Source organism: Cherax quadricarinatus, chromosome 47 (assembly GCF_038502225.1).
Source record: "Cherax quadricarinatus isolate ZL_2023a chromosome 47, ASM3850222v1, whole genome shotgun sequence".
Lineage (NCBI taxonomy): Eukaryota > Metazoa > Arthropoda > Malacostraca > Decapoda > Parastacidae > Cherax > Cherax quadricarinatus.
The window spans coordinates 3,304,777-3,319,029 of NC_091338.1; the positions used below are offsets into that span (position 1 = coordinate 3,304,777).

At 44.2% G+C, this 14,253-nt stretch overlaps 1 protein-coding gene across 1 annotated transcript in view; it reads left to right on the forward strand.

The window, feature by feature from the left end:
- LOC128696587 (uncharacterized) overlaps window positions 1-14,253 on the forward strand; it is a 61,729-nt gene that overhangs the window by 19,653 nt on the left and 27,823 nt on the right. Inside the window, exon 4 of the mRNA XM_070094626.1 lies at window positions 1,927-2,251. Coding sequence (XP_069950727.1) covers window positions 1,927-2,251 — 325 coding nt within the window. The remainder of the gene's footprint in view (window positions 1-1,926; window positions 2,252-14,253) is intronic.

Genomic DNA, 14,253 nt, shown 5'->3' on the forward strand with positions numbered 1-14,253 from the left:
GCAAGGGGCTAGTAACCTCTTCTCCCGTATAAATTACTAAATTTAAAAGAGAAACTTTCGTTTTTCTTTTTGGACCACCCTGCCTTGGTGGGATATGGCCGGTGTGTTGAAAGAAAGAAAGAATAATAATAATAATAATAATAATAATAATAATAATAATAATAATAATAATAATAATAATAATAATAATAATAATAATAATAATAATAAATTATTATTATTATTATTATTATTATTATTATTATTATTATTATTATTATTATTATTATTATTATTAATAATGACAATAATAATAAAATTTCAGTTTTAAGATGCTTCTTTGTCGTCTTCTGTGTAATTATCTTTCATCAGTTTTTCCTTAGGCTTTTACAGATAATTTATGTTTCTGAGGCTCAAGTTCTCTTCTTATCTATGTCTTGATACTTTAAGATATTTTAAGTACACATAAAAAATCGTAGATAACATTATATTCCTTAAAAATAAAAGAAGGCAGCGAGTCCTCCTTCACAAGAAATGTGGCCACGAGGAAAGTCTGCATCATAATCACGTGGTTTAGCCCGAATTTTGACGGGAAACTAGTCCAGATTTGCTGGTAATTTTGGAAATTATATAGCACAGATTTGATGTGCACTTCGGTGACTACGCCTCCAGTGGGTGACGATTGGCCGTCTGCATGTGACTCGTGATGATCGTTACTTATCGGCGAGTTGAAGTCTCCGCGGAATCCCTGGATTTGGATTTATGAGGGAATATGTCATGTGTGCGTTCATGTATGTTCTGTACGTTAACCAAGACGAGCCTGTGGTGGTCATGTTTCAGTTCCTGACCCCGCCTCCTGGATACAGTTAAACTGTAAAGTTTGTATTAGGGCTTTTGCATTCTGTTATGTGATCTTCCTGTGTATTTGTGTGAGTGCTACTGACAGGTGTGGTGTGTATTTGTGTGAGTGCTACTGACAGGTGTGGTGTGTATTTGTGTAAGTGCTACTGACAGGTGTGGTGTGTATTTGTGTGAGTGCTACTGACAGGTGTGGTGTGTATTTGTGTGAGTGATACTGACAGGTGTGGTGTGTATTTGTGTGAGTGCTACTGACAGGTGTATATTTGCTGGCGTCGGTGTTCCCATGCGTGGGCACCCATGACCTAACGGTGCGTCTTTCATGTTGTGAGAGTGAAGGGGCCGGTGTTGGTAGTGTGAGGGGCGGGGAGGAGTGTGAGGGGCGGGGAAGAGTGTGAGGGGCGGAAGGAGGGATGTGAGGGGGTTGTGGGGGTTGTAACAGGAGCGGGTGGAGGTGTGTGCTCGGGTGTGTGAACAACTGAACACATGGTGCGACCAGCAGCGTTGGTCAGCCAGGCTTCACTTGTTCAGTTTGTCAGCGGACAACGCAGCTCCCTCACTTGATTCGCTAAGCAATGCACAAAAGTTCTCCGCTTTACACCTCCTGCCATCAACACCAGACATCAGTGACACCCAGATATATGTTTACAAATATATGTCAATATGCAAAGCGTACTAGGACTCGATATGGCTAGCCTATATATGTGACAACATAGAACCAAACCAACAGTGTCAAAATCTTCCCAACCAGAACTATTACTTAACATTAATCAGTGTTTTGGCACATAGTTTATACTTCAACGACAGTGTGAAGCCACCTTTCATTGTCTAGTGTATTCTGAGTTCTCATAATGTTTCGTGTGATGTATTGGGAAAAGAATTTCCAACGCAATGGATATCCCCGTCTCACTAATTAGTTTGTAAAGCATTCAGCAAAAAAATGAACCGTGATATTCATGAGAAGAGACAAAACGGTTAGTCTTGTTTTCTGTTTTTTACTGTTGTGGGGAAAAAAATCATCGAAGATTTGTGTTTCAGAAGAGTGCAGCAAATTGTGTATTTATATGATTGACTCCTATGTAAATGTAGCAACTGGCTGAGTGACACACCTTGTTTAGCATATACTTCACCGGGCTGTCCTGCGCCCTCGCATGTCAGGAAAATGAAAACAAAGACTGTGGAGGAGACAGAACGTAGTCCAGCACCACGTAAGAGTGTTGGGGAAGAGGAGGAAGAAAGGCAAGGGAAGAAAGAAGGGATTTTTAGTGGAGATGGGAATATAGTAGAGCCCAAGACTCTAAACACCGTGTCCCAAGAGTCCAGATCACTGAACATCGTGTCCCAAGAGTCCAGATCACTGAACATCGTGTCCCAAGAGTCCAGAGCACTGAACACCATTACTGACGTAGGAACGGTAAGGAATTCGTATGGCCAACAGGTTTCTCCACATTTTAATTACGACTTCACTTTCATTTTCTTTACATAGATTTTAATCCTTAGGCTTAGAAGACACAAACCAAACACCAATGGATTTCCATCCATCAGTTGGTGTTTCCTCTGCCTCCTCTCTCTCTCTTGCTAATCATTTATCCTTTTCTCTGCTTGCTCCAGCATCTTCGCCAAGGACCCGAGGGCAAATTGTCCTCTGATTCCGTCTGTTGTTCCATTCATTTCATCAGTGGCCATTACCATCAGTGGTCATTGCCATCAGTGATCAGTCCCATTAGTGGTCATTCCCAACAGTGGTCATTCCCAACAGTGATCATTCCCAACAGTGGTCATTCCCAACAGTGGTCATTACCATCAATGGTCATTCCCATTAGTGGTCATTCCCAACAGTGGTCATTCCCAACAGTGATCATTCCCAACAGTGGTCATTCCCAACAGTGGTCATTCCCAACAGTGGCCATTCCCAACAGTGGTCATTCCCAACAGTGGTCATTCCCAACAGTGGTCATTCCCAACAGTGGTCATTCCCAACAGTGATCATTCCCATCAGTGGTCATTCCCAACAGTGATCATTCCCAACAGTGGTCATTCCCAACAGTGGTCATTCCCAACAGTGGTCATTCCTATCAGTGGTCATTCCCATCAGTGGTCATTCCCATTAATGGTCATTCCCAACAGTGGTCATTCCCAACAGTGGTCATTCCCAACAGTGGTCATTCCCAACAGTGGCCATTCCCACCAGTGGTCATTCCCACCAGTGGTCATTCCCAACAGTGGTCATTAATATCACTGGTCATTCCCAACAGTGGTCATTCCCATCAGTGGTCATTCATAACAGTGATCATTCCCATCAGTGGTCATTCCCAACAGTGGTCATTCCCAACAGTGGTCATTCCCATCAGTGGTCATTCCCAACAGTGGTCATTTCCAACAGTGGTCATTCCCTTCAGTGGTCATTCCCAACAGTGGTCATTCCCAACAGTGGTCGTTCCCTTCAGTGGTCATTCCCAACAGTGGTCATTCCCAACAGTGATCATTCCCATCAGTGGTCATTCCCAACAGTGGTCATTCCCAACAATGGTCATTTCATTCAGTGGTCATTCCCAACAGTGGTCATTCCCTTCAGTGGTCATTCCCAACAGTGGTCATTCCCAACAGTGATCATTCCCATCAGTGGTCATTCCCAACAGTGGTCATTCCCATCAGTGGTCATTCCCAACAGTGGTCATTCCCAACAGTGGTCATTCCCATCAGTGGTCATTCCCAACAGTGGTCATTTCCAACAGTGGTCATTCCCTTCAGTGGTCATTCCCAACAGTGGTCATTCCCAACAGTGGTCATTCCCTTCAGTGGTCATTCCCAACAGTGGTCATTCCCAACAGTGATCATTCCCATCAGTGGTCATTCCCAACAGTGGTCATTCCCAACAATGGTCATTTCATTCAGTGGTCATTCCCAACAGTGGTCATTCCCTTCAGTGGTCATTCCCAACAGTGGTCATTCCCAACAGTGATCATTCCCATCAGTGGTCATTCCCAACAGTGGTCATTCCCATCAGTGGTCATTCCCAACAGTGGTCATTCCCAACAGTGGTCATTACCATCACTGGTCATTCCCATTAGTGGTCATTCCCAACAGTGGTCATTACCACCACTGGTCATTCGCATTAGTGGTCATTCCCAACAGTGGTCATTACCATCACTGGTCATTCCCAACAGTGGTCATTCCCACCAGTGGTCATTCCCACCAGTGGTCATTCCCAACAGTGATCATTCCCATCAATGGTCATTCCCAACAGTGGTCATTCCCAACAATGGTCATTCCCATCAGTGGTCATTCCCAACAGTGGTCATTCCCAACAGTGGTCATTCCCTTCAGTGGTCATTCCCAACAGTGGTCATTCCCAACAGTGGTTATTCCCAACAGTGGTCATTCCCAACAGTGGTCATTCCCACCAGTGGTCATTCCCACCAGTGGTCATTCCCAACAGTGGTCATTCCCTTCAGTGGTCATTCCCAACAGTGGTCATTCTCTTTTTCTTCGCCTTTCCTTTACGCTCAGCTGTGCACGATTTTTCTTGTCCCTCTTCACCCAACCTATTCGCATAGTTATTGTTACACGACAAGGCAGAGTTCCTGTTTTGCGACGAGCGGACGGAGAATCGAGCCTCCACTTACCCACACGGGTTTAGCGCTTGACGTAAAGAAATACGCATTTAAGGAAAACCCCGCAATGTACACGAAATTGAAACCAAGTGCTGGAAATATTTTGTGAATTGGTTAGACTCGCTAATTGGGTTTACAGCCTATCTACTACATGAGGATCATTGATGGCACATGTTCACTAGTCAAGAATACTTTTAGCTCTAAAATATGGATTTAAAGTGAACTTTCAGCGTACATACGCTGAGACATGCACCTCGCTGTTGTGAAGAGGATAGTTCTTCCGGTCATCTGATCTTTGCATGGTACACCTCTCTGTTGTGAAGAGGATAGTTCTTCTGGTCATCTGATCTTTGCATGGTACACCTCTCTGTTGTGAAGAGGATAGTTCTTCTGGTCATCTGATCTTTGCATGGTACACCTCTCTGTTGTGAAGAGGATAGTTCTTCCGGTCATCTGATCTTTGCATGGTACACTTCTCTGTTATGAAAAGGATAGTTCCTCCAGTCATCTGATCTTTGCATGGTACACCTCTCTGTTGTGAAGAGGATAGTTCTTCCGGTCATCTGATCTTTGCATGGTACACCTCTCTGTTATGAAGAGGATAGTTCTTCCGGTCATCTGATCTTTGCATGGTACACCTCTCTGTTGTGAAGAGGATAGTTCTTCTGGTCATCTGATCTTTGCATGGTACACCTCTCTGTTGTGAAGAGGATAGTTCCTCCAGTCATCTGGTCTTTGCTGGTACACCTCTCTGTTATGAAGAGGATAGTTCCTCCAGTCATTTGATCTTTGCATGGTACACCTCTCTGTTATGAAGAGGATAGTTCCTCCAGTCATCTGGTCTTTGCATGGTACACCTCTCTGTTGTGAAGAGGATAGTTCCTCCGGTCATCTGGTCTTTGCATGGTACACCTCTCTGTTATGAAGAAGATAGTTCCTCCAGTCATCTGGTCTTTGCTGGTACACCTCTCTGTTGTGAAGAGGATAGTTCCTCCGGTCATCTGATCTTTGCATGGTACACCTCTCTGTTGTGAAGAGGATAGTTCCTCCGGTCACCTGATCTTTGCATGGTACACCTCTCTGTTATGAAGAGGATAGTTCTTCCAGTCATCTGGTCTTTGCATGGTACACCTCTCTGTTGTGAAGAGGATAGTTCCTCGAGTCATCTGTTTTTTGCATGAAGGAACAGTCATACGCCAATAAGTGGTTTCAAAGGATAGGCAAAGCTAAAGTCGACGCACAAAAGAATCAAATGCGTTAGTCTCATTGACTAAAGTTATCGGTATAAAACATTAGCTAAAGAAATTTTTGGTGGAGCTTCTCTCATATACACGACTTAAGAAATCGTAATGACACGATTGCAAATAAACCATACCCCCGGCCGGGATTGAACCCGCGGTCATAGAGTCTCAAAACTCCAGCCCGTCGCGCTAACCACTAGACCAGCTAGCCACAATAAGATTCATCCAACTAGGTATATTTCTACACCATAGGAAAGTTAGCACAGGCACCTCTGTGACCACAAATGCAAGTTTTTACAGACGAATCTCCAGCTAGCGTGGCCGTGACGAACTCTAGCTCAAGTCCCTTTACTGCCGTCAACATGACTTAAGAAATCGTAATGACACGATTGCAAATAAACCATACCCCCGGCCGGGATTGAACCCGCGGTCATAGAGTCTCAAAACTCCAGCCCGTCGCGCTAACCACTAGACCAGCTAGCCACAATAAGATTCATCCAACTAGGTATATTTCTACACCATAGGAAAGTTAGCACAGGCACCTCTGTGACCACAAATGCAAGTTTTTACAGACGAATCTCCAGCTAGCGTGGCCGTGACGAACTCTAGCATTTGTGGTCACAGAGGTGCCTGTGCTAACCTTCCTATGGTGTAGAAATATACCTAGTTGGATGAATCTTATTGTGGCTAGCTGGTCTAGTGGTTAGCGCGACGGGCTGGAGTTTTGAGACTCTATGACCGCGGGTTCAATCCCGGCCGGGGGTATGGCTCATATACACACTTTCATAATGATGATTACCCGTTTACCGCATCATTTAAATTAATAATAATCGCACAGTTATATTTTGAACGATACTTGTATCACATTAACTGTTTGTGTTGCTGTCTATGACCCGTGGATGAGGGGAGAAAGAGAGAGCAACCTGTGAATGAGGGTAGAAAAAAGGACATGTGTGTTTTTGTACGTGCAGAGAACACCTACAATACATGTGTACATGTATTCCCAGAGCAGCTGCTAGAGTCGCTGTGCATACACACTCCACCGCAAGTAACTCCCTCCCGTCATTCCCCAAGCAGCTGGGAAGGTGAAGTACGGCTACGTCACTAACGGAGCCAACGAAGCGTGCAGAGGCGTCACACAAAGGTCTCACCGACGGTAGTTTACCTCCGGGTGTTACACGCTCCGTTAAGCGGGGGTGACGGTGTCTGACAGTCAACCAGTTGACTTAGGAAGAGAAACAACACACAAGACTTGCTTCCCACGCACACTGCATGACACACTTACTTTGCTAATCGTTACTACTGTCAAAAACAGTATATTATTATTCTACTTACTACTACTATTACCACATCTATTTCCTACTACTACTACCAGTACTTCTACTAGTACTACTGCTGCTACTACTACTACTAGTGCTATTACTGCTAGTACTATTAGTATTACTGGTATTACAACTTGTAGTATCTCATGTACTACTACTAGTACTACTGATAAAGTCGATAAGTTAATCTGAGAAAGTATCCCGAAGGAAAATGTAGAATGTAACTTTGGTATATCCGTGAGTAGTATTAGGAATAATATTAGGAGCGAAGTAAATGAGTGGATCTGTAACCCACTATGATAACATGAACGTAAAAATTACGTTCATGGAGCAGCTTGTAATGTGAACAGACTGACTGAAGTTGAAGTAGCCAGACTTAGTCTCGGTTACAAGTACTTCTGGCAGTTTGGCAGACACAAAGACGATTAAACTAAATGCAGTGTAATCAGTCTTATGGTTACTTTTTTGACTGCTCTGTTTTTGATTATCCACTTAGTGAGTAAGTTAGAGATAAACAATGACCTGTGTGATATGTCAAGGTTCCTCATTAATGAATATAAGATAACAGGTATATTAATCAAATACTCTAATTTAGTTTAAAGATATAAATCCAGATATATACTCTTGGTAACTCTTTTTGAGGCCTAGTTCTCAGGCGTTTTGTATATCCATATGTTCTTGCGCTACCGTCCACAGGATGAATATGAGGTGCACAGTTAACTAGCCACTACTGTCCATAGGATGAATTGTCGTGTGTTCTCATGTATGTGTGAATGTGCTCATGTGTACGTGAGTGTGTTTGAGTCACCTAAATGGAAACTGGGAGGCTATAAGAGGACATTTCTGTATCAGAGCCATTGTTACCCATAATTCAGACCTCGACAGATCCCAGGAGACCCCAGGTGACCCCAGGCAGATAACAGGCAGACACACGCTCGACCCCATCTAAAGTTAAAGTTCTCTCAGTAGACCCCAAGCAGACACACTCTAGGTCACAACTTGCATAATTTCACCTCTAAGTACTCTTAGCATAATTTAAAAGTTTTTCCTGAAGTTACTGGGTGTTAAGGGTAGGCTGGGAGGAGGCGAGAGGAAGAGGTATGGTATGGTATGTCTGGTGAGGTATTGTGAGGTATGGTATGGCTGGTGAGGTATGGTGAGGTATGGTATGGCTGGTGAGGTATGGCTGGTGAGGTATGGCTGGTGAGGTATGGACGGAGGAAGGTGTTGCAGGGTGGTGGTGTTGAAGGTGGATGGGGTGAAGAATGTGCTGTAGAGTGGACAGAAGAGAGGTGTAGAGGGACGAAAAACGAAGAGATGTGATGATGTTCACTCCCATGGTCCAAATTTATCATAATAAACTATATTTACTATAAGAGAACATCCTCTCGTAACATTAACCTACCTTTTAGTAAAACTGAAAGTTTGGTGGGCCGACAATGGTACAAATGTACCAAGAGAATGATGAAGGTGTGAACACAGTGGTGTTAGAGTGTGTCAGTGGTCGCACGAGTTTGACAGCGGTGCAGGAGATGCGATAACTAATTATGACACCCGTGGAATTCCAAGTTATCACTACAATGATTTTGCAAGTGTGTAATCCAGTGATGAAACAGATGTTGTAACCAGATATAACGTTATGTATACCTGTCTTTTTGTTCACAAACCTGTCAATGTTATGCCCTTCAAACCAAGGACAACACTGATGTTCCAACGCAGTGATGAGGTTGATGGTTGAAGCAGTGATGAAACGCTAGCATCAACTATTGATGCCCCAGATTTCCAGGCCGCTGAGGAATTTCATATTCCACTACCCACACGTCGGAGCCATGTACCAGACGTATCAAAATCTAAAAACCGGGTGCACAAAATCATTTAGGACGCAGGTGCACCGAGAGACAGCGTGACAATCGCTGGAAATATAGTGTAAGAACCTACCATGAAACAGGTAAGTCAGCCAGTCGATCAGGAAACAGGTATAACCAGCAACATAAATACCTTCCAGTCTCTTAAGTTTTGCTATCAGCGAAGCCACGCCTGTGTGATCGCGTCTTATCGCCCGCCGCCTTACAGGGAATGACGTTTTCTGATAAAATATTTCGTATCAAGCGAAGGATGTAAAAAAACAGGAATGATATGAGATGGAAGAGGTGTATTGTGTGGCCTTGCTCCCCCACTCTTCCTCCACTGACGTTACTACAGTCATTATTAATATACTGCCGTTACTAGTTCCAATATTTACACCTTGACGTTACTAGAGTCAGTGATAACAGACGTTGCGAAGAAACGAAAAAGTAGAAGCTTTTATTGGAACAACATTTCGCTCTCTGCTACGTTTCATCCAGTCATCACAATTTGTTCCAGTCAAATCTTGCTCTCGATAGTATTTTTTTACCCGCCCTGTTGACGGCAGAACGGAATTTCGATCCGATAACTAATATTTAACTGCATTACAAACGTATGCCGCACTCTGCACTTTTCCTTTTGCGTGCATTATTTACAGGGGACTGGGATTATGTTAGGTAAAAAGGGCACAAGCGCAACTAACGAGACGTTTTATTGTGGCAACGTTTCGCTCTCCAGGAGCTTTCTCAAGCTGTTACCAACGGCTTGAGTCCTTTTACGTAACATTGTCGGTAATTCTTCCAACATTAATACAGACTGACATCATGTAATACTGGGATACTTTTCTAGGATGGTTCAGCTACCGAAATACATCTATAGTTTTTTTCCAGATTTTGTACCTGTCAGGAATACCCTCCCATAATTTCAGAACTGTGTTAAATAATTAAATCTCTTTTTGGCTTCTGCAGACAGCTGAGTACTAGACAACACGAGTCTTATGCTTAAATGGCTGTTAAATCTAACAGTGAAAGGAATGACTTTTAACTGTTAATTAAAATTCCTTACAGGAAGTATAACGCTAGTTGATTTTTTCAAGCATAACACACACACACACACACACACACACACAGATGAGGTATGATGAAGCTCATGGAGCAGGGAGAGAAAGGACCTAGTAGCACTCGGTGAAGAGGTGGGGCCAGGAGCTGAGTCTCGACTCCTGCAACCACAATTAGGTGAGTCCAACACACACATTTGAGTGCTTTGAGTAGTAAATATAACATTCCATTGCCTTCCTCGGGTTGATGTGACAGTTGATGTCTCTCCCGTAATAATCATCACAGGTCACGATGTACAGGGCGAGATGGTGTATACTACTGAAGTACACATGACAGAATTATGTAATATGACGTAACTCAGTAATACATGGAACGCCTGACACATTCTCTCGTGAAGGAAGCTGTCTAAAATTTATAATGTTCATAGTTCTGCTAGCAGGTCGTGTTCTTTCATGATTAGCACAACATATAACTGACAAAAAACACGATTTTCTTCAATTCTTCTTTTTCTTTTTGTCAAAAAAACAGATAGAGTAAAATAAAACTGTAGGTGCAGCAACCCGGAGACTCGTGGGAAAGCGCTAAACCAATAGGGTGGTCATACAGGGGTAGGGGACAACTGCAGCAACCAATGTACTGAAGCGAGACATACGGCTGGCCTCTGTGTTGCATCTCGGACACAGCTGCATCACTGGTAGGAATTACGACGGTGATCCGGTCACCTCTATACTTTGATTCAAGGTGCGCCGGGAGAGCAGATAACGTACAATATGGAAGCAAAGTGCTTATACCTGTCTTCAGAGTAGTGTAAGACGAGGTTGTTTCCTTCCTAGCAATCACTTTTTTCCTATCGCAGCGTTTGGTAAGGGTTACAGCACCAGATTTTGCCAGGTTTTGTCTGGTGTCGCGCTACATGTCCTCTGTCACCTGGCACCTGGCACCTGGCACCTGGCACCTGGCACCTGCCACCTGCCACTTGGCACCTAGAACTTTCTCCAATTACTGAAATCTGTTTGCGAGTTTCATTGTAAGGCCCAGACTGGAGGTACAGTACGGTACAGTATTTTTTTCGTACCGTAAAATTACCGATCCGTACCATAAGGAAAATATCGTACCATAATTTCGTACCGTACTTTTAACAAAAAATCAACCGTACCGTATCGAATTCTGGACCGTAATGTTCCGTACCGTTCTGCCAGTCTATGCCGTTACTTTCTTCAGTCTGAAGAGTTTAATTTACCAGCTACGTTAGCAGTCACCTGTGTAAACAGCATTGCAGATTCTTGAAACCGGCTTGCAGTGACCTCAACGTCACCGTCCGTAAGGAAGACTTGACACACAGCGCCACTAAAAGAAGTGGCGGATTCCAGCGTTCAGTTATGTAAATAATGGCGCTGAGGTGTACATGTCATGGTGGTGGTGGAGCTTGTGGTAGTAGTGGGTGGTGGTGGTGGTAGTAGTGGGTGGTGGTGGTGGTAGTAGTGGGTGGTGGTGGTGGTGGTGGTGGAAGTAGTGGGTAGTGGTGGTGGTAGTAGTGGCGGTAGTAGTGGGTGGTGGTGGTAGTGGTAGTAGTGGGTAGTGGTGGTGGGAGTAGTGGTGGTGGTAGTGGTAGTAGTGGGTAGTGGTGGTGGTAGTAGTGGTGGTGGTGGTGGTGGTGGTAGTGGTGGTGGTAGTGGTGGTAATAGTGGTAGTAGTGGTGGTGGTGGTAGTGGGTGGTGGTGGTAGTGGTGGTGGTGGTAGTGGGCGGTGGTAGTGGTGGTGGTGATAGTGGTGGTAGTAGTGGGTGGTGGTGGTGGTGATGGTGGTGGTAGTGGTGGTGGTGGTAGTGGTGATGGTGGTGGTAGTGGTGGTGGTGGTGGTGGTGGTAGTGGTGATGGTGGTGGTGGTGGTGGTAGTGGTGATGGTGGTGGTGGTAGTGGTGGTGGTGGTGGTGGTGTTGATGGTGGTGGTGGTGGTAGTGGTGGTGGTGGTGGTGGTAGTGGTGGTGGTGGTGATAGTGGTGGTGGTAATGGTGGTGGTGGTAGTGGTGGTGGTAGTGGTGGTGGTGATAGTGGTAGTAGTGGTGGTGGTGGTGGTGTGGTGGTGAAAGTGGTAGTAGTGGTGGTGGTGGTGGTAGTAGTGATGGTGGTGGTGGTGGTGGTGGTGGTGGTGGTGGTGGTGGTAGTAGTGATGGTGGTGGTGGTGGTGGTGGTGGTGGTGGTGGTAGTAGTGGTGGTGGTGGTGGTGGTGGTGGTGGTGGTGGTGGTGGTTGCTGTATTGGTTGCACAGATACGCTCTGAAGATACATTAAACTTCAATCTTTAAAACTTGAGGGGAATATTGGGGGAGGACGCTCCCGGGGATTCCAAGCGCCCCCCTCCTCGCCTGGGGGATTGAAGAATCTGCTTGGAGGACGACCTGGGGTGGAGGAGGAATTCAAAGTAGCCTCCCCCTTGGGTTTGGAGGTCTTGCTTGACGAGGTAGTCAGTCGTGAAAGAGGAATTTGAAGGAAGATGGGAGAGAGTTGGAAGATTGTGACATGGAGGTGGACCTTAGAGGATAAGCTGGGAGACGTGAGGTACCTCCTCGCTGGAGGCTTGGAGGTCTTCCTTGAAGGCTGAACTACATTATAAATTACTAAATGGTTATAGCATTAATCATAATTTTTAAAGGGGTGGACCGGTAGGCCAGAGGAAGGCCTCGGTCAGACGACCAAAAGCTACAACGGCGGGTCATAATACGACTAAGACTCGCGTCAGGAAACACTTGTCCTGTTTCCTGACGAACCTGACCTCGCCCAATATTATAAATTAAAGTAATATTGTTACTCTATTTTTTATTTCATATTTCTAAAATTAATTAAGTTAAATAAGACAAAAATATGAGAGAGAGAGAGAGAGAGAGAGAGAGAGAGAGAGAGAGAGAGAGAGAGAGAGAGAGAGAGAGAGAGAGAGAGAGAAAACGGTTAATCATGATTTCTTTCCACTGGTTTGCACACACGCACACGCGCGTGATCGTGGTTTGTGTGTGTGTGTTCAGGAGCAGGCAGGAAAGGAGGACAGAAGACGTAGGTGGGAAGGGAGGAGCCACAAGTGTGGTGTTCACAGGCTGAGCATCTCATGTTAAAACTGAGTTATGACTAAATCGATGTTCCGCTGATTCACCTGAATTATTATTATAATCAAAGGGGAAGCGCTAAACCCGGAGGATTATACAGCGCCTGGGGGGGATGTGGAAGGCATTCAGGCTTAATTTGGGGAACTGGAGCACAGATCCAATTCTCTAAATCAAGAGCCCCTCACCAACATCAAGGAACCTTCCTTGAGGGGATTCACCTGAAAACAGACTCTCTAGTATGGAACATGAATTCTCTGGGTTCATCAGTGAACTTTCCTGTGTTGCTACTGATCAAACTGTCACTCCTGCTTCAGCAGTGAACTTTCCTGTGTTGCTACTGATCAAACTGTCACTCCTGCTTCAGCAGTGAACTTTCCTGTGTTGCTACTGATCAAACTGTCACTCCTGCTTCAGCAGTGAACTTTCCTGTGTTGCTACTGATCAAACTGTCACTCCTGCTTCAGCAGTGAACTTTCCTGTGTTGCTACTGATCAAACCGTCAGCATGTAATATTTTATATTACATACGTGTAATATTTTATATTTAGATATAAGCAATGGATTTAATACTGCAAATCCTAAATGTATATACCAACAACAGAATTTTTATTAAAAGGACACTCACTACATATACACTGAGAAGTGTGTATCTCTCAGTGAATATCTAATGAGAAATGTAAATACCAAAGATTTGAATAGACTGATGCAGTGGTCGGAGAAGTGGCAGATGCAGTTTAATATAGACAAATGCAAAGTTCTAAATGTTGGACAGGACAATAACCATGCCACATATAAACTAAATAATGTAGATCTTAATATTACGGATTGCGAAAAAGATTTAGGAGTTCTGGTTAGCAGTAATCTGAAACCAAGACAACAGTGCATAAGTGTTCGCAATAAAGCTAATAGAATCCTTGGCTTCATATCAAGAAGCATAAATAATAGGAGTCCTCAGGTTGTTCTTCAACTCTATACATCCTTGGTTAGGCCTCATTTAGATTATGCTGCACAGTTTTGGTCACCGTATTACAGAATGGATATAAATTCTCTGGAAAATGTACAAAGGAGGATGACAAAGATGATCCCATGTATCAGAAACCTTCCCTATGAGGATAGACTAAGGGCCCTGAAACTGCACTCTCTAGAAAGACGTAGAATTAGGGGGGATATGATTGAGGTGTATAAATGGAAGACAGGAATAAATAAATGGGATGTAAATAGTGTGCTGAAAATATCTAGCC